The sequence below is a fragment of the Diplotaxodon limnothrissa genome, linkage group LG1 (genome assembly GCF_057381915.1).
Source record: "Diplotaxodon limnothrissa isolate DT_005_m linkage group LG1, D_limnothrissa_male_GT1.1, whole genome shotgun sequence".
NCBI lineage: Eukaryota > Metazoa > Chordata > Actinopteri > Cichliformes > Cichlidae > Diplotaxodon > Diplotaxodon limnothrissa.
The window spans coordinates 21,660,015-21,681,751 of NC_140596.1; the positions used below are offsets into that span (position 1 = coordinate 21,660,015).

At 41.2% G+C, this 21,737-nt stretch overlaps 1 protein-coding gene across 1 annotated transcript in view; it reads left to right on the forward strand.

Moving 5' to 3' along the window:
* Positions 1 to 1,316: 1,316 nt before the first annotated feature.
* dennd2b (DENN domain containing 2B) overlaps positions 1,317 to 21,737 on the forward strand; it is a 53,980-nt gene continuing 33,559 nt past the window's right edge. The window contains exons 1-2 of the mRNA XM_085379188.1: positions 1,317 to 1,529; positions 13,085 to 13,183. Of these exons, the coding sequence (XP_085235314.1) occupies positions 13,110 to 13,183 (74 nt within the window). The 5' untranslated portion in view covers positions 1,317 to 1,529; positions 13,085 to 13,109. The remainder of the gene's footprint in view (positions 1,530 to 13,084; positions 13,184 to 21,737) is intronic.

Consider the following 21,737-nt stretch of genomic DNA (forward strand, 5'->3'; position numbering starts at 1 on the left):
TGGATGATTAATAGAATCAGTCATCACAAATCTGATGATTTTTTTATAGGTCTGCGTAGGGTTGAAAAAACACCCAAATTTTAGTAAACTATAACTGTTCTGCATATGGTGCTACTCAATAAATAAAGCTCATTAACTTAAAAGTTGAATTTATCATGTTACTGTAACTAAAAACTGTTGTTCTGATTAATAGAAGCAGTAACTTTGGTTAGTTGAGTGTCTGAAGGGGGGACACGATGGTGAGAAGGTCCCAGACCAGAGTCCAGTCTGGGGGCCTTTCTGTGTGATGTTCCCATGGGAACAGCTACTCCAGTTTCCTTTAACAGTCCAAAGTCACGCATGGAGTTAGGTTAACTGGTGATTCTAAGTTGGCTGTAGCTGTAAGTGTGAGTAGTTGTCTGTCTCTTTGTGGTAGACTGGTTATCCAGGGTGCACATCCTGCATCTCGCCCTACGGCGGCCGGGATAGGCTCCAGGGCCTCCTGCAACTCAGAATTTGATAAGCTGAAGAACAAGATGGGTGGATCTGTGCATTTCCTTTTAATGTGAAGGTGACTAAAAAGAGATGATTTTTGTTCCAAGTCTCATTTCTTGCACATCGTTTCCTCCACCCTGGGGTGTACTCTCCCTTCAGGGAACAGCACAGTCCTGGTGCACAGCTGGCTTTAGAGGACACCGCTGGAGTCTCTAGTTTGAGGAACAGACGCTTGGCAGTTTTTATTAAACAGGACCTGTAAGAACCAGATTGTGCTTTGAGTCATCACGAAGCATTTTGAGCTAAAAGTTAGAAAAGGTGCCTTAAAAATAACGTGTTTGACTGACTTTGAATGCACTCTGGTGAAGCTGCTGGAGGACAAATGAATAACATGAGGAGTCTTCATGTGTGTACGCACTTTAATGGTGAACATGTCATAAGGGATCTTTTTCTATCATTAATGAAACGCTATTATACGGCCAACATGCATTTGCACATGTGGGCAACACTCGGTCAGTGTTTCCCATTCACTTTGGACATATGAATGGCATCTTTGTGTGTGCTGTGGAGCATTTTTCAGCATGACAATGCCCAGCAGCCAGCTCTGGCAGCGCGGATTCGTCCCATCAGCAGCCCTCGGCTCCTGAATATTCATCCACGCTCCTCAACTCGTCCTGACAATAAACAAGAGGCCAGAGGCTTGAATGCCTGGGTGGGGAGGGGAGGAGGGCAAAGGGGCAGAAGGAAGGGAGGTGGAGGGGGGGGGAGTGGGCAAACAACCCGTTTCCAAGGTAACAAGCCCAGCCTCTGTACTCTGCAGCAGTCTGTGAGAGAAAGGAGAGGGGAGGCAGGAGGGCTTTTTCCTTTTTTCCTCCTTTTCTTTTTTTCTGGTCGGTTTTAGTTGGAAAGACATGAGTCGCAGTTTATTGAGAAGGGCAGGTATCCGGCAGAGCCAGCCAAAGTTTTTCACCGTGTAGACGAACGGGATCTGTGCGTCGCAAAGGGATTATAATCTCAAAATACCAGCAGCCATGGATGTGAGGGGAAACTCGGAGGTAAAAGCCGTCTGCTTTTTTTTTTTTTAAACAAACAAAAATTTCCCGACGAGCTACGGCAGGAAGTTTAATTTGTCACAAAGCAGCTAGTGGGACAAAGCAGGGGTGGAAAATAACTTTTTAAAAAGTTGCAAGGTGCGTTAAAGTGTCTCCATGTGACCATATTTGGTCAATGGCATGCTGAACGATGAAGTGCAGTCATCGGCAGACTGCTTTGCTTTCACCCCCCCGACAGCTGACCCTTTGAATGAAGAAAAATGTCCCAGCGGATGCAGGCAGTAACTCTGCGGGCTTTGTAATTAGTTATTATCGGTCAAACATCCCTAAAGTCAAACCAGCAGATAAGTAAGAAAACAGCACAAGACTCCAGATCACACGACTCTGAACTGAGCACCCTGTGTCCTTTTTCCTGCTGGAGTTCAGGCTTATGGTGAGGGGGGTGACTTCTGTTGTTTTGGCCAGGGAAGGGTAAAAACCCAAATACTTTTTAAAACATGCATTCTGCGTATTTTAACCTTTACACTCTTGTGCATGTGCAGTTTTATCTGTTAACGCTTTTTGCGCCACACATTTGGAGATCATTTGCATTTCGTGTGATGTAGCAGTCCTTAAAAAGTATCATTAATCACACCTCTGTGGGTTAAAATGATCATGTACGTGTTTTCAGCTCTACTTCTTAGTTTGGAGCCTTTAATTTAACTTCTTCTGACCTGGCTTTGGCGCAGATGCAGGTCCAGGGTTGGTTTATTTTATTTTTTTTGTGATTCTCTGAAACATGTGCATTTACTTACTTGGATAAAGGGGGAAAATCTGGCCCATGTATCACAATTGTTTCAGGCAATTTAAACTTCTAAAAGCACCTTTTTTTTTTTTTAGAACAACGCTGGGAAAAGAGTGTTTTCACTACACTGAGGTTTGTGTAGGTTAAGTATGGAGAGCTGTGTGGCTGTCTTTCTTGAATGTTTTGGTTCCTGAATATGAGTTTTCTTAACAGATTACAGCCTAAATCCTTATGATCTTATCTCACTCACCATAATGCAAACCCTATGGCTGTGAGCGGTTTTCTTTAAGCTTTCTTTTTCCTCCCTTAAAAAAGCCTTTCCATTGTGCAGATCAAACAATGACCTTCCCCTCTCACTGGATGGGACTGTCAACACAAAGCTATTGAGGAAGTTCTTCTCTGTTCTCCATTCACTCTAACAGGAGTGCGTCTAGCCTAAACGGGCCGTTGTTCACTCAACATCACAATCAAGAGTTGTTTTTGTCTTCAAGATAGGTTCATTGGGATTTACTGAGAATCGTGAGGGTCTGAGGTTGTAGTTTTCCTCACCGTCATGCTAAAGCGATCCTCAACCACATTTCTTCAGATCTGGGGGGTGTATTTCTCCAACATGCCGGTTTTGACAGATTTCCCAGTCATAAATCTGCAGATCACAAGACCATCTCCCTTAGCTTCCCTCAAACAGCCACAGAAGTCACAAAGCTTCTTTTGAAAGCAAGCTTTTCATTGCCTTTCATGAAAGCATTTAATCTTATGTGACTATATCTACGCAGAAAGGAGACATATGATGCCGGTGCCTTTGGCTCGCCTGTGACTGTTTTAACCAATTCAGCTCTCACATTCACGTGGCTTAAAAACACAGCAGATGTCACACCTGTGGAGAGAGCACAGAACAATAAGGTGTGTGTTTCTTTCTAGGATTATAAACACTGATCTCATCGATCTGCTGTCGCTCAGCTAAGAAACTATATTAACCTTGCTTTCCGCCGTGGGATTTTAGTTCATTGAAGGTCATGCTATGCTGACTTAATATTAACTTTCAGGCATACAGTATTACCCACTGATTTAGGTCTAAGGCACACTCTTAGTCATACTGTTTGTCACCATGCTGCGGCCTCAACATACAAACTAGATTTATTGGCATCCCAGTGTTTTACTTTAGTACATTTTACTTCCACCTTCTATCCTTGATATGAGTGTTTGAGAGCCTGCCTGACCTCTCATTAGCTCATGAAGTAAAGCAAAACATATCACTTTCTTTCTGTACTGGACAATAACCCGTGAATTGTGATGGATCATGAGTGGGATGAGCTGCTATATCACTGGTGTTCTGGTTTTCACAAGCGCTGGTGTTAGGTTGATCAGTACCTCATATGATGCTCTATTCATGGTGCTTTGTTAGTAGACTACAGTCACAGCAGCAGTTCTGTTGTCAAAAATTTGTCTGGCTAACACTGATTGCAAGACCTTCAGAGCTGCCAGCTATGGACCTCTTTTACAGCGTAACGTAGTGACACTCACCGTTCCATGTGCCAAACCAAAGATGCCATCGTGATTCATTTATATTAGTCGTCTTTCCTCTGGGGCTGCCCAGAATTGCACAGTGTAAAACTGCCTTAAGCTTAATCCCTTTTGCATTTACCAAAAGAAATCTACGACTGGTGTGTCTTAAGGTTTCCTAGGAAGTTTCTCAAGCTCTCTCCAGCTGCAGTGCCAACACGACTACACTTCCTCTCACCCACTCACAGTGCCTCTGGTTCAATAGTGCTTTTTGCTTTTTTCTCATTAAAGATGACAAGTGCAGGATTTCCACAAAGCTTTAGAAAGACTTTGGTTACAGCCTTTTTCTGTTTGTCTTTTAATAAAAATCCAAAATATTTTTCAAGCTATTTCATGTGAAGTAAAAATTAAGCCTCAAGCTACTGTGTAACTTAACCTCTATATGTAACCGTTTATAAGCGCCCCCCTGGGCTGTATAGTTAATGGGTCGTAATGTTTTAATAGGATTTTGCATGCCATGTCAGGGTAACAAAACATCATCATGTAGACGTTATCATGCCGTAAGACGTCCTGACTATATTTATTCGAGGGGCTACATTTGTCATGTATAGTTGCGTGCTGAGATACGAGCAGCGCTCGGGTTGGATGTCTGGAGTACACACACTCTCAGCTGTGTTTTTATTTCTTAAACACTTGTCACAACCTGTTGATACTCAGAATAAATGGTGCAAGCGCTGCATTTACAAAGCCTCCTTATAAAGTAGACAGCCTATAATCTTTAATGAATTGCTAGTGAATTTGACTCGGAGCATAATTTTCCCAGTGCCATTAATCAGCACATATTGACTTGAGTTTCCAGATTATTGAACTCAAAACAGCTAAAGCCGAGGAACGTCTTTATCTGTCTCAGTCATCACATGCGTAATGACTCCCCTAATGAGATCACGTCCAGTTATATTAATTAACTCACTGGCTACTTTAAGTCAAGAGTGCTAATGCCAGTGTAATCAATGGGAGCCCAGTTGTTTTCTTCAGGATTTGTTCATCAGCGAAGCCTAAAAAAAGGGGGTAATTTGATCCACATATTTTAAGTGCTCCACAAACAGCTCATATTTGTTCTGTTTCTAACTAAAACTGTGCGGTGAAGTTCGGGGAAACATCACATTTATGGCCAAAAGAATCCAGTGCCAGCTGTTCTTAAGTTTTTATAACTAGTGATGGGAAAAGAAAGTGTATGAACAGTGGAAACTGGGTTATGAATGAGTGGTCATGCTGCTGGCCCTCGTCCAACATGGGAGAAAATAAAGAAATCCATATAGCTTGTTATGAACTGTTTCATGTAAGAACTGCTTTCTTTTGGCTGTCTGTTAGTAATTGGGTAACATTACGGTTCAGCCGAGGATGGGCGGCTGATTAGTGATTAGTGTCACGCTGTCAGTAGACTGAGTCTCCCGTGGTGGGCAGATGAACATTTGCTCACGCAGAGTGATAGTCTCGGTCGGTGTGTATTGGTAAAAAACAAGGTTTGTGGATTTATTGAGCAACAGGGCTGTGATTTCTGGAAAGAGACACTGCTGCAGAATATTTTAAATGCACTTTTTTGGTTCTTTGAGTACTACAAGGAAAGAACCCTTGAAGTTATACATCTCTACAGCTGAGATCTCCAAAACTGCGCAACACCGTGAAACAGTCTTTAGAAAAATGAGATTTCTAGACTCGACTGTTCCTTTAATTTGCATAAAACTGATAGATTCTGAGAAATGACTCATAGGAGAACAAATGAACCACGCAGGTATTAGTAAAGCTAATCTCTTTCTCTGTTTACTTAAGCTTTAAGAATTTGGCAAACAAGAGCACATTTTGTGTCCTTGGAAAAGTCAAAGACTTTTCTGTTGGAGGTCAGCTTTGTGACAGATTCACCCCACCCCCCCCCCACCTCCCCGCTGCAGCTCAGATGGACATAAGCCTGTTTTCCACATGCCTGCCTCTGCAGCTGTGCATGCTCATATCTAGGTTATACAGAAGGGGTTTTCATCTTTTCCACAAGGAGAAAATATGCCATGATTGCCCTGAAAAAAAAAAACAGAGATAAAAAAAGAAGTATTGGTTCCACCTGGACAATCGAGCTACAGTGGCAGCATGGCAAAACATGTGGTAGTGTAATTATATAGGTATGGGTATGTGCAACTGCCAGTAGCACTGACCTTGGTGGGTTTCTTTTACATAGACAGATAGAGGCCGTTAGAGTCTCAAATGGGTCTCCAGAGAGTCTCACTATGAACACAATGCACATATATACTTCAGGTTTTCAGTTTCAGATGGGAATTTTTGCTTTCCCATCATGGTTGGCTTATAAAATGCCTAAAAACAATCTTTACATGTAGTGAAAATGATTTTATGTGTATTCATCCTGTTGAATATCAAATCCTGGGTGCCCTTCTGAAAATATGTATCTGTACCTCAACTCCCACGCTGCTCTGCTGACATGATTCGGCTCAAATTGGCTCAACGGACTTTGTCCGCTGGGGACAAAACTGGTCTTTCAGGAGGTACTGAAACAATGGTGTGGATCAGTGTGTGGGCTTTTGCACTCATGTCTGCCAGCAAGTTGTGACGTCTGGAAAGAGTTGAGAATTCGCAGAGATTTTCACCCTTCCTTTCCCCATTTGTTTTTGGCTGCCTGTGAGCTCTGCAGTGGTTTGAAAAACCTTGAAGTCAGGTTGCTGATCAGCAGAAATAGAGAACCAGGTCAACCAGAAAAGCAGAGAAACAAGAGGCAGGCAGCTCTGTTTATGAAAGCTGTTGTGTCTGCTGCTTCTGATGCATATTTTTAAAGTTTGCCAGTCTTGATAATAACATGAAAATGTTACGTAAAGTTAAGCGGTTCCGTGAAGATTGCTCTTAGCCAGGTGCGTATTTGTGTAGCCTTACACTGAATGAGAACAAAGGTTTTGGCTTTGACTCCAGGTGTTTCTGCCCCTCTGCTGTGCTTCCTTTCACCCTCTGAGAACAGACTTTAATATTTTGAATGCAGCCAAGGTCTGACGGATAATGCAAATATTAGCACATTCCTGCAAGTTGCGGGGAGAACTATGTATCAGATAATATGTCAAAAGTGACAGTGCCAAGGACATGTGGACTCTCTTTAAAAGACACACACACACATAGACTACAGACTGATAAAAGACTTACTTTTTAACCATCTCTCCCTCTCAAGGACACACTGAGCACAAAGAGCTCTTTTATTCCAGGCCAAACAGTCTAATGGAGACACTGTCATGGTCCCATTTCATCAATATGCTCCTGTTGCTGGGGGAACATATGCGTCATTGATATGTAATCACATAATACTTCTGGACATGAACATGACAGAACCAGGAAAAACCCTGAAATGGCAAAGCTAGCTAATTAAGACGATGGTGTTGAATATCCAAAAGTGACACGTTGGCTTACAGGATTTGTTTTTATGCCAGAGGCAAAAACAGCCAGATAGTTTTTAATCTCTGCGTTGAGGTTGAAGTAAAGGGATTAAGAAGTAGCGCTTAAAAAAGAAAATAAGGAAGAAAAACTTTTAGCTGACTAAGTCTGGATGTTTTGCTAAGCTAAGATTTGAAAGAAGAGGAAGCAGGCCAGTTGCTTGGAAATGCGGATATGTGTTAGTCGACATGGTTAGGCGAGACAATAGTGTAAATAAAGGATGGATGTGCTAGCGGCATTTTGGGTGTAGACAAAATGCCAAACTCATAGGACTTGTTTTTTTAAGCAGGACGTGACCATATATAGGATGAACCTGGGGAGTTAGCTTACACTAGCCTAACTAGCTAGAAGAGTGCATTGTGGTTCAGTGTGTTGTAAAACAGGATGATAAGTTGGCTAGCGACAAACAGACAAAATGTATTGGTCACAGAAACCAAACAATGTGACTTTGAGTGCACTGGATGTTGTTAGTTTCAGGGTGTTGATCTTCAAAAATGGCTGATCACACCAAGAAGCAAACTCACCCACAACAGGCCCATGGGAATACTCTTCACCATAAAGAAGACTTACAGTCATCGTATCATCTGCATATTGGGAATCCAGATGTGGCCGGATTGAATTAAAAGATGAAGAAAAGTCAGTAAATAGGAGCAGAGCATGGGCTTTGGCCCTTTCCAGACGACGATACAGGAAATTTATTCAACCACGGCTTCATCTTCAACGCCCCTACAAGGCCTGTATGCAAATTGCAGTGGATCATTATGCTCCATCTCCTGCAGAATCTCCTTTCTGTTGAGCTTTTCAAAAGACTTCATCACTAGAGATGTTAAAGTCCAGTCCCTGAACTTTTATTAGTCTTATTAAATTTAAATAATTTTCCACCCATGTTTACTTAAGATGGAAAGTTGGCATTTTAAAACTAATTGAGGCCTAATATTAAATTAAAAAAAAAAACAAAACAAAAAATGACGCTGTAATGAGCCCATGATACAGTGTTACAGTAAGAAAAGGACTTCACATTGAAAAGCTGACTGGAGCCCTCAGCCTCTCGGCCTGGGGCTCGGTCACTCTGGCACAGCTGGCTGCCGGCGGAGCTCACGGGCACGTCACTGCAACCCCCCCTGGCTTCTGCTTCGCGGCTGCTGAGTGACCTCTCATCTGGGGCTCTCCTTAACTCTTTCTGGGATAGTGGCGCAGCTGCCCCTCCGTTGGTCTTCCTTGGTCTCTTGTGTTCTGAGGGCCTCTGGATGTTTGGAGTTTTGATCTCCTCCATACCTGCTTCATGCCCTGGAGGACGGGGCTGTGGCCCCCCCACACCCTCTAGCAGATCCTTTTTGGCTCCTATCTCAAAGCACACTGTGCGCCTTCGATCTTATGTGCTGCACAATAATGTTTAATATTTAGTATTTACTGTTATATTCCCATAGATCATCGTGATTTTGTTTATTATGTTGCTCTTTTTTTTCTCTTCTGCTTCTTCTCTCTTTTTTCTTTCTCAACAGGTGATCCAGGTGATCGATATATGTATTTTTTGTCTGCTTATTTTGTTGGTTTTTGTTTTTTGCCTTTTATCCCCATCCCTCTTCCCCGCTGTTTTTCTTTCCCTCTTTCTTTCTCCCCTTTCTTTTCCCCAGTCAAATCTGTCCCCGTATTTAGCAAGTAAAAATGAAATAAAATAAACAATAAAAAAAAGGTGAGTCAAATAGACCAATACGGCAAGGCTGGGATGGTCCATTTGGTAAAGTAAATCCGTTGGGCATCTTTCTTCGCCTTTAGACAATAATTCTGATGGCAAAAGAGCCAAACGGGACAAGCAAAAAAAAGAAAAGAAAAAAAAGCTGACTGGTAACTTGGTTACAAGTTACAATTAAAATATTATTACTTAAAAAAAACTATTTTAATGGTATACAGCTTTTAAATGAACCTTTATCTTGTCAGTTGTCAGTTATGCACCGCTTCATAGGAAAAATTGGAAAAAAGATGAATAACAGTACAAACTCTTGTCTAGTCATCCAGCTCAAGGCTATTTAGCTTAATGGTTAATGCTGCTTCTTACTGGGGTTTGTGAGATTGTTCGGTTTCCCCTCTGCAGAGAGCTCGATTAAGATAGTTTGCAGGCTGGTTCAGGCCTACATGTGATCTTTAGACTGCTGCTTTATTCAGCAGTTCCACACTCTCCTTTTGCCTTATGTTTGACACCCCTGATGTAATGCTGTGTTCCAGATACCTCGGAATTCAGATGTTGGAGAACGTTCAGGAAAAGGCATGGGAAAACAAGATTTGTTTTGATTCTTAGCAAGATAGAGGCATTCAAGTGTCGCTAGCAATACAACATAATACTTATTTTATTGAGCTTAAAAATACCGCTACAGTATATTCATGGATAGAGCCTCAGTGTCAGTCACTGCTCTGCGTATGGATTATTTAGTGAGTCACGGATACAGAACAGTGCCATTAGAGAAAAGTTTTACCGTTTTACTCCTGTTTACGTTCAGTACCGCTATCTTGAGTTGCTATCTTGGGATTGCTAGGGCTGCTCTGACGTGTCAGGTTGGAAATCCTAGTTGAGGGGACATTCCAGATTGAAATTCCTAATTGGAACTTGGAAGTTAAGAGTTCAACTTATTCAGGAATGCACTACAAACGTCAGGGTTAGTCAAGTCAGCTTTGTTTTGTGTTATGTTGCTTAATGACAAATTTGCCCCATTTTCATTATCAGACTTCCTCCATCCTCACATATCCAAGTTCCTCCTAACAAACCCTTTAGAAAGAAACATCTGAAAAAGCAAGACGGGGACGTGTGGGTGAAAAGAGTGGACACGGAGGGGGAAAGATGGAGACAGAAGAATTGTGTTTTTACAACAACAGGACAGCAACCTCAGGCTAAAGTGTGCCTTTTTGTGTCCTGCCTCCAAACCCCGTAAAACCCCAAAGATTTTAACACTCTGCGATGTCAAGTGTTTCGTCAGTTGTTGACCGTTAGCTTGCCCTTGGCTCTGACATCTCAAGAGAAAAGTTGTATTGAATGTGGTTGAATGCACTTTAAAGGTACTCTAGAGCTTTCTTAGAAGTGGTTGTTTACAGCCAGTAATTTTGTGTAGAGAGATGGTATCAGACCTCAGGAAGTCAGTTGGCTAACGCCTTGGTGTTTACACTGAAATGTCCATCTTGGGCCTCTGTGACCCATTTCTGTGATTATAGCTTTCTGAGTCCAAAAAAAATGAAAACAATAAATTTACACAGATTAAAATTGATTCTAAGTTAGCTACATAAGGTAATAATGATGTTAAAGAAATTATTTCTGCGCTTCTTTAAGGTGTTAGAGATCAAATCAGAGAGAAGAGAGTGGAGTGAATATCATCTCCAAACTCACCATATTTTAATCAGGTATAAATCATATTTACACAGCTGCCAGTGTCTCTGGATTCATGCTTCCTAATTTAACTTAGTCAAATTTTGAATAAGATGAAAGATTTTATTTCTCAAGTTCTCTGAATGTTTTTCTCAACGTCCCTTTTTTTCCTGTCAAGCATGATTTCTTACATTTTTATCGTTGTTTAGTCCATCGTGAATCAGTCTAGATAGTTACACGCGTATTAGGATAGTCTTCGATGCCGGACATGTGATTTGTAGAAATCATTTGAGAATTTCTCTAATTTTAGATCAAACAGCATGTTGATTGATGACTCTGTCTCTCTCCGAGGCATGTGAGTGGATGCTTATGATGAATCTTACGTAACTATTTGGATGACAGGAAATAGATGCAACTTTCCACATTTTCCCTCCTATTTTGGGACTAATGTTCTGTTTTTACTTTGAGCTCTGCGGTTTTATGGTTCACAGAGGAGCAGCAGCACTGGCGGAGTCGTATACAGGACAAGGCAAAATCGTTCTTTGTGTTGGATGAAAATAACGATGCATGCCTCGTCGTTCTAGCCCAGTCCACAATCCACAGGAAATAGCTGACAGCAGGAATGCTCCCTCTCTCTTCTCATCTGTCTCTATAGGAATCAGCTCCACTACTGGTTGGCTGGCTTCTTCATACAACAGCTTCCTGTAAACAAGTCATGCTGCCAAGCACCCTCCTATCCTCCAACTCTGATCTCTAGGGATCTCCATTTGACCTCCTCATGCACCAGAACAATTGCTTTGAGCCTTTTTGAAAGGTTCATTGCTGCACTTTCAGGGGCACTGGCCCTCAGTTTGAAGGGAGGCTTTAACTAACTGCTTTGACAAACTTGAGTAAATGTTTTAGGAAGAACGACTTAACAGTTTCAGTGCTACATCAGCGTTTCATAGTGTTATAAAGAGAGGGTTGTTTAGGATGAAAACAATTACACGCTCAATAGTATTTTCATTGCTATGTTCTTTTCACTTATTTTAGACGTGAAAGGTGGTAAATATGTTTGTGTGATACCAGACATACTGCTTGAGTATGAGCCATTGATTACAATTAGGCAAAGCATGAAGAGCATATGGAAAGATTAGGATGTGGGTTAAAATAGCAGACCCTGAATGTCTGTTGTGTACTGTGGGTAATCCATAGCCCGTAAGACTCTTGCAGAGACCTTGGTTGGAATCTGCCCGGGCCTATCTGCCGTGTGGCTTCCTCTGCTCTGTCTCACAGCTTTCCTGTCCTAGCATAATAATAACTAAAGAGCCCCACTCCTTCCCCAAAAGTAGACCTATAGTATTATGTGTACAATATGGTGAGTAAGCAATTAGCACTTTATTTGCTAAGAGGGTTTGCCTACCCATCTATCCACCCTGACCTCCACCCTATGCACAACAGATGGGTTTCAAATATGAGTTTAAGCGTTATGAGAGTCTTTAAATATTAACTTTGTTTTAAAAAAATCTGTATTCTTTTCAATTCTAGAAATAAGTAAGCTAAATTAGTTTTCTGGACTTTGTTTGAACTCAACCTTTAATGTTAGTATCAGCAGAGTAGCACATGTGAATATATGTATTTATATATGATTCATAATGTTTATAAAGAGCTTGCTAAATAGAAGTTTAGCTTTTTCTTTGGCAGCACTGTATACCCGTATGCTTTGATTCCGAAAGGAAATTTTTCTAGGCGTAAAAACCCCACAGCTGTGCCGGGAGCTCCGGGGCTTCTCCAGCACAATACTGTCTACATACTCTGTCAGTTATGCCACTTACGTTCAGTTTATTGAAAGTCATCTGCAGTGTTTACACTGGAGATTCAAGATGGCAGATGGGGTGAAATGGAAAACTCTGTAGGATTTCTTTATTAGCCCGAACTGTGAAAAGTTGTCAGATGCAATAGTAGTAAAGCTACCATTGATGGGGGATAATAGTAACAGCTGCTGTTTCAAAACCTTGCATTGACACATTGATACTACAGTTATATAGACCCATAACCACAACAGATGAAAGAACTGCTATGTTGTATCTGTTTATTCATTTGTTTTTGGCTGCACATGTACATGAGAGGTGCTGTATCAGTAGAGTTAGTGTTGCCTTCTGTTAGCTTTGTGTTTTGTTATGTGGCTCCTTAGTGTAGTGGTTAATATGCTCACTTAGCAAAAGATCTCTGGCTTGAGACCGGCAGGGGACACAAGTCCCTGGGAGGGTTGCAGCAGGACCAGTATGAAAATTTGCAGAGTCATCTGACGTGGCAACTCCTTGGGAATAAGAGAGCAACTAAAATAAGCTTTTTAGCTCTATGATTCTATATCCTGAAAATATTCACGACAAATACAAACAATATAAATGGTTTAATATTCCGTATAAAACCCATGTTTAAATGTTTGATATCCCTGTGTTGTAGGTGAGCGGGTGGTTTGCAGACGAACATGACTGCCAACAAGAGTTCAAAGGCTGCACCTCGTGCTGCAGGAGGTAAAGCTCCTCGGGACGTCCCTGACAGGTCAGTGACATGTTGGACAGGGTGGGCTTGGGTATGTGCATTTCAGGGAGCATTAAGTGGTTTCAAAGTGACCAAATGACTCGACTTGAAAGACAAACAAATCCACTGCTCGAATTTATCCATATTTTCCTATTTTTTTCACTCATGGAAAAAAAACAACTAATGATTGTCAGTCATGATAAGGCTTCCAAAGCTTTTGCAAGTATGATCCTGTTTCCTGGACAAGTGCCCCATTCAGCCCTGAACTGAATACTGAGCTGAAACGTGTGTCAGCATGTCGAGAAGTGACAGTGACATACTGCGGGAAAACTCATTTACAAATGCTTTGTAAAATATAATTCTTTATGATCCTGTCAAATTTGTCAAAAGCCCCTCTGAGTCACATTTCCTGTCACATCAAATAAAATGTGTCGTATTTCATATGTTGATAAATTGAAATATATAGAATTCAAATATTTTCAGTATTGCAGCAAATAAATGGCTGCACATGCATACTTTTAACAAACCTAATAAATAATAAATCAGCTTTATTATCTCCTGATTTGTTGCATTCTTCTTTTTCTTCATGTGCTGAAGAGACTGTAGAAATAATATTTTATAAATGCCTTTAAGCAGTGTGACAAAAAAACCACCACACGTGGTCTTTAAGTAAATGTACAAAAAGAGATTAAAAAAAACAAACAACTGGCATGTTTTCATGTCAATTCATGAATTTATATGATACTGTGGTCTAAATTTAAACATTAGAAAAAGAAATACATTTTTAAGGTATCCTGAAAATTGGACATATTTGAAGAACGACCCTTTTGTCTTTGTTGAAGCTGTTACACGACTCTGCCATAGCTGATTTTAAACAGCATTTTTTTTTTAAATCCATGGTTTCTATTATTCTTATATAGTTAATGATTCCCAGGGATGTTGCTGATTTCTATTCCTTTTCTCATTTTTCATTCTGATGAAGCAAGACACACAGAAGAGAGCATTTCTTACATAGAATTATAATGTAACCTAATGGAGCTGGTTTCTGTAGCTGCTCATTTCAATCAGGCCTAATGCAAATGGAAAACCACATAAAGCATAATTTGTGGTACTGCATCGAATCCCCGGTGCAGTGTGTGACATTCCTTGTGTTTATACTTATGTGCTGATGTGGCTGCATCCTTAATTCATGAGTGAAACTGAGTAAGTCTTGAACAACAGAGAGGAGAACATTTGCAGACTTTTGAGTGCGAGCACAAATTAAAATGAGAGAAATATCGTATGTCTGTACTGTTAAGCTAAATACATTCACAACAGAGGGATTCTTCTTGTGCTAATCTAATATACTGAATGTTTATTACTATCAAACAAATCCAGCACAGTTGAGGTGGTGTTGCTGGGATTTCTATGAGGGTAAAAGTCTCAGTGGGTACTTAGGATTTAAATCAGTGTCATAAATCTAGTATAACAAATTTTAGGTATTACTGTGTACACACTGTTCTCCATAGTAAACATTCGCAACTAGTCATTGTAAGTAAAACACTGATCGCAGTAGCACAAAGCTTTCTCATCATCCCCCTTGCACCCCATTTGTCCATTTAACCTGCGTCTCTTAATAAAAGTATTTGTTATTATTGGCAGCTGGTAGTCCTCAGGGACTCGTCTTACACAAGACTCTTTAAGATCATATTTAAAGCTCGTGAGATGCAGCCAGATGTTTTAACAGATGGAGAAGATTTATGTGCTATTCAATGGATTCTCACCGACGTATGAAATTAACCAAGGATAAATTTCTAGGACAAATTATGCTTGTGCTTAACTGTGAAGCCCCAGGAGGGGAGCATTTTAATATGCAACAGCACATGGGCAAAGTCTCGATTAAAATGAGTTGAAACTGGAAACTTGTCCAAATACAGGATCTTCGTCTGATGTTGTACTCTGAATGGACATGGACCTGCAAGACTACAGTGAAGACTACTACACTGTTTTCATTGGTACACATTTGCCATATTTAGGTGTTACGCACTGATAATTGACAGAGAGCTGGTAAAGTCGGCACATGCGGAGCTATAAGTTTAGGGAACAGGCTGAATTCTCCATCCTGGTCAGTAACGGGAAGTGGCTTGTGGTTGGAATGCCCTGGAAGCCTGAGTAAGAGCCAGAGGCCAGGTTGTGACTGGCATTCAGCTCTTTGTAGAGTACTGTATGTGTGGCCAGTCCATCTGAAGCTGACTAAACTGGGCTTATTTTTACAACTCTTAAAGCACCCAAAGCCTTGAATAGGCAAAAATCTGATAGAAAAGGTGAAGCTCAGCACAACGTTTTGACTATCTAATTTAGAGGTCTTCAAAGTCAGACTACAGGTCAGTTGGTTTTCTAATATTATTCTTATACTCGTATTATTTTATGTTTACAACTGAAATAATATGAAGCTGTCAAGTGGCGTGTGAAGACAGGAAGTTTTCACAGGATTCTGTGCAGACCTGTGAAAGCTAAGTACACCCTCACTGTTTTGATAGGAAAGAAGAGAGTAAATAACAACCAGGTGCTGATAATCAAATGCACTTGAAAAACTGATCATCAGCAAGTGTGAACACCGTTATAAAAGCAGATGTTTCTGCAGCCTCCTGGTCTGGAGCCTTGGGGTGTGTGTTTACACAATACCACAATCTCTGGAACATTGTGCTTTGATCAGAAAAGACCAAAGTAGAGATGTTTAGCTATAACACACAGCTCCATGTTTGGTGAAAATCCAAACAAAGCACGGTGGGGGATTGGTGATGATTTTGGCGCATTCTGCAGCGACAGGACCTGGGCACCTTGCAGTCACTGAGTCATCCATGAACTCCTGTGCATACCAAAGTATTCTAGAGTTAAACGTGAAGCCATCTGTTGGACAGCTAAAGCTTGGCCCAAATTAAGTCATGCAACTGCGCAAGGATCCCAAACACAGCAGCAAATTGACAATAGAATGGCTGAAAAAGAATAAAATCAAGGGTTACAATGACCTCAGCCTGAATGAAATGCTGTGGGACGAGAGCTGTGCATACGATGCACACATGATTAATAGTGGGTCAACAAGCACCTCCTGGGACTTTCTCCACTAGGGTTTAAATACCTGGGACATCTTTTCGTGTTAGAACTGAAAAAGCCTCTTGGAGGAGGGGTGAAAATCAGTTCAGACATGTCAGAGTGAAGACACAGCAGTTTGTGCACAATTATGCTGCGTTCTCTCTTTAAGATGTTCTGAAAGCCCAGCATGAAGCCAGCGTGAGTGTTTTCTCCCAGATCATCTTGTTTTTGCTTGTTTACTGTCACATTGTGGAATCATTGTTAGGCATGGAAACACAGCACTTCCAATCTTTCCCAAAGTAAAACCCCAGGGAGAAAATGAATAGTGTCATGATTAACTCAATAAACTGCACTGCTAGTGGTATTAGGATTGCATTGTTGAGTGTTTGGTCTGGTTGCTACTAAAACATTCCAGTTGATACTTAGCTTCAGAGATGCTGTTCCCTCACTAGGTTCCTGTGGCAGACGTAGTCCTTGGCAGAATTTATGATCGGAGTTTTGCCAGGAAAGCAGTAGGAATTTAATTTCCCAGACAAATTCTTTTCAACAGCTCCCCACTGAAACACTGCAACACATGCTGACTGCTGATTAACATCAGTGCTTTAAAAGGATTGTATTCATGAAACCATGGGGTCTATTTGGCTTTTTTTTTTGGTTTGGGAAATAGGTGCAGACATAATGTGCAAGCATACATGGGAATACAATATATATGACAAAAACAGAGGTTTTATATTTCCAACAATCTTGAAAGTCAGTGTTTGGTATGATAACCTTTATTCTTCAACATAGGCAAGGTTTCTTGTAATTTCTTTCAGTTGTCCTCAGGAATAGTTCTCCAGGCTTCTTGAAGGACATTCAAAGCTCATCTTTGTATTTTGCTGCCGTTTTTCTGTTCTCTGTCAAGATGACTCCACATTGCTTCATTAATGTAGAGGTCCGGGCTCTGGGGAGGCCAATTTATCCAGATATTCTTATACTACACCGGCAGTGGGTTTGGGTTCATTGTCATGCTGAAAAATGGATCCTTTGCCAGACAGATGCTTCCATTTGGTGGCTCAAAATCTGATGGTACTTTTTTGCATTCATTACTATTCAGTCAATTTTGAGAAGATCCCCAACCTGTAAGACTTGTTGCCTCTTGTTTTCAGTCCAGTTCTTGTGTATGGCATACCCCAGCCTTTTCTGGCTGTTTACCTTCATTAAGAATTCTTTAATTGACAGCCATCCCTCTACTGAGACCATTTCTGGTGAGGCTTTGCTGAACAGTAGATGAATCAACTGAAGGGCCAGATGTATCGCTCAGGTCCTGTGTTAGGCCTTTGATGGATTTTTTCCTTATTTCTTCAGCACATGACTTTGAGATACTGTTCATCTGTTGTTGTTTTTTTAGGACTGCTGCTTCTTTTGTCCTCCAGTTGCCAAGTTTCCTTAATTTTTTTAGGAAAATACACAGCATGCTGAGAAATGAAAGTTTGTGGCTAAAAGCTCTCTGGGAATCCCCTTGTTGGTGTATAAATACTATTTTATATTTGTCAAACTGTAATTGTTGGTATTTTTTGTTGACTCAACTAAAGAAATGGGAACAAATGATGTGTTTTTGTGACAGGCTGCTTGTAACAATGTGCCTAAAGACACAATATAAAATTGGTTGTTTACTAAGTTTTCTCTTAGGTGTAGTCATAACATTCTTGAGTTAGGTGCGTTCTTTATGCTTGAATGATTCACAGGTCAGTGTTAAGTAGCTTAACAAAATAAAAGCATTTTTCTGAAAGTTGTTAGGTACAAGGACTGGAAAAAAGTAACCAATGTCCACAGGAAAAATTAAAAAGACCTCAAGAAAGCCTGGAGATCTATCACTCAAGACCACTTTAAAAGTTCCCAGAATGTCCGGATCATTGGAAACAAAATATGAGGCAATGAGGGGTGGCTCGAGGCTTTTGGACAGTGCCCCCCCAAAAATAAAACTGCACCATGTCATGTTATAGCCCCGTTATATTCATCCTTTAATAAAAATCTAAAAATGTGATCCCCTCAGTGTTGTAGCAGTTGTCCCCGCACTGTAGAAAATGGAATAATAAGAATAAAAAGGACAGGTTTTTTTCAAAGAAAGTTGAAATTCTTTTTAAACATTGCAGCCATTGCAGATTACACTAGCCATAAACCTCACTTTGTTTTTGCATTACTACTGCAGTTTTTTCGGAAACCACCTAATATAGGTAGTTTCCCTTAGGTAGTATCATCGCTGGCATAGCATACATACATTTTCACTGCCATGCAGATGACACCAGCCTTTATCTATCCATGAAGCCAGATAATACACACCAATTGCAGGAACTGCAGGAATGTCTTAAAGACATAAAGACCTGGATGACCTCTAATTTTCTGCTTCTAAATTCAGATAAAACTGAGGTTTCTGTACTCAGCCCTAAAAATCTTGAAAATGCAATTTTTACCAGATCTTACTCTGGATGGCATTACCTCGGCCTCCTGTAACACTGTGAGGAACCTTGGAGTCATTTTTGACCAGCACATGTCCTTCAATGCATATATTAAACAAATATGTAGGACTGCTTTCTTTTTTTTGCGCAGTATCTCTAAAATTTGAAATGTCCTGTCTCAGACTGACGCTGAAAATGTATTTATTACTTCTAGGCTGGACTACTGTAATTCATTATTATCAGGGTGTCCTAAAAACTCCCTTCATTGGCTTCCTGTTGAATCCAGAAGTGAACTCAAAATCCTGCTCCTCACATACAAGGTCTTAAATATTCAGGCCCCATCTTATCTCAATGACCTTGTAGTACCATATCACCCTATTAGAGCACTTCGCTCTCGCTCTGCAGGCCTACTTTGTTGTTCCTAGAGTATTTAAAAGTAGAATGGGAGGCAGAGCCTTCAGTTTTCAGGCCCCTCTTCTGTGGAACCAGCTTTAAGTTTGGATTCGGGAGACAGACACTATCTCTACTTTTAAGATTAGGCTTCAAACTTTCATTTTTGCTAAAGCATATACAGTGGGGCAAAAAAGTATTTAGTCAGCCACCGATTGTGCAAGTTCCCCCACCTAAAATGATGACAGAGGTCAGTAATTTGCACCAGAGGTACACTTCAACTGTGAGAGACAGAATGTGAAAAAAAAAATCCATGAATCCACATGGTAGGATTTGTAAAGAATTTATTTGTAAATCAGGGTGGAAAATAAGTATTTGGTCAATAACAAAAATACAACTCAATACTTTGTAACATAACCTTTGTTGGCAATAACAGAGGTCAAACGTTTACTATAGGTCTTTACCAGGTTTGCACACACAGTAGCTGGTATTTTGGCCCATTCCTCCATGCAGATCTTCTCGAGAGCAGTGATGTTTTGGGGCTGTCGCCGAGCAACACGGACTTTCAACTCCCGCCACAGATTTTCTATGGGGTTGAGGTCTGGAGACTGGCTAGGCCACTCCAGGACTTTCAAATGCTTCTTACGGAGCCACTCCTTTGTTGCCCGGGCGGTGTGTTTTGGATCATTGTCATGTTGGAAGACCCAGCCTCGTTTCATCTTCAAAGTTCTCACTGATGGAAGGAGGTTTTGGCTCAAAATCTCACGATACATGGCCCCATTCATTCTGTCCTTAACACGGATCAGTCGTCCTGTCCCCTTGGCAGAAAAACAGCCCCATAGCATGATGTTTCCACCCCCATGCTTCACAGTAGGTATGGTGTTCTTGGGATGCAACTCAGTATTCTTCTTCCTCCAAACACGACGAGTTGAGTTTATACCAAAAAGTTCTACTTTGGTTTCATCTGACCACATGACATTCTCCCAATCCTCTGCTGTATCATCCATGTGCTCTCTGGCAAACTTCAGACGGGCCTGGACATGCACTGGCTTCAGCAGCGGAACACGTCTGGCACTGCGGGATTTGATTCCCTGCCGTTGTAGTGTGTTACTGATGGTGACCTTTGTTACTTTGGTCCCAGCTCTCTGCAGGTCATTCACCAGGTCCCCCCGTGTGGTTCTGGGATCTTTGCTCACCGTTCTCATGATCATTTTGACCCCACGGGATGAGATCTTGCGTGGAGCCCCAGATCGAGGGAGATTATCAGTGGTCTTGTATGTCTTCCATTTTCTGATGATTGCTCCCACAGTTGATTTTTTCACACCAAGCTGCTTGCCTATTGTAGATTCACTCTTCCCAGTCTGGTGCAGGTCTACAATACTTTTCCTGGTGTCCTTCGAAAGCTCTTTGGTCTTGGCCATGGCGGAGTTTGGAGTCCGACTGTTTGAGGCTGTGGACAGGTGTCTTTTATACAGATGATGAGTTCAAACAGGTGCCATTCATACAGGTAACGAGTGGGGGACAGAAAAGCTTCTTACAGAAGACGTTACAGGTCTGTGAGAGCCAGAGATTTTCCTTGTTTGAGGTGACCAAATACTTATTTTCCACCCTAATTTACGAATAAATTCTTTACAAATCCTACCATGTGAATTCATGGATTTTTTTTTCACATTCTGTCTCTCACAGTTGAAGTGTACCTCTGGTGCAAATTACTGACCTCTGTCATCATTTTAAGTGGGGGAACTTGCACAATCGGTGGCTGACTAAATACTTTTTTGCCCCACTGTAGTTAGGGCTGGACCAGGTGACCCTGAATCCTCCCTTAGTTATGCTGCAATAGGTGTAGGCTGCTGGGGGATTCCCATGATGCATTAAGTATTTCTTCTTCATTCACCATTCCCACCCAGTACGTGTTAATATAGACCTCTCTGCATTGAATCACATTTGTTATTAATCTGTGGCTCTCTCCCACAGCAGGTCTTTTATCCTGTCTTCCTTCTCTCACCCCAACCGGTCGCGGCAGATGGCCGCCCCTCCCTGATACTGGTTCTGCTGGAGGTTTCTTCCTGTTTAAAGGGAGTTTTTCCTTCCCACTGTTGCCAATGTGCTTGCACATAGGGGGTTTTCTCTGTATGTATTATCGTAGGATCTACAGGGTCTGTTGTTGTGATTTGGCGCTGTAAACAAAATGGAATTGAATTGAATTAAATTAAATTGAATAGGGGCTGCTTATCCTCATATATTAAAACATGAGAATTACTGTAAATTGTGAAGGACCAGATGTCAGTGGGATCCTGCTTTTAAAGGACTATAGAATCATATTTGGTCATATTTCCTTTGTCTCCACTGACATTTCAGCCTTATGATGAAAATAGTGTTAGTGTTATTAATCATTCAGTTTACTCCAGAGTAACTCTGGAAACTACCATTAAAACTCTGCAGATGTGAGGTCATGTCTTCATTTCTCATACAGTACACCTTCAAAGCAAGTAAGATGAGATGCATCCGCCATGGCTTCAGCAACCAAGCCCCCAGCTTTTGTATAAGTTTCTCCACCCTGGAGTAGGAAGAGTGAAACCAGGGATGGGCAGATAGGCGTGAAGTCGGATCTGTCCCAACCTGCATTGTTGGATCATAGTCCACAGCCCTCAGCTTCCTCCTCCCATAGCTCTTGT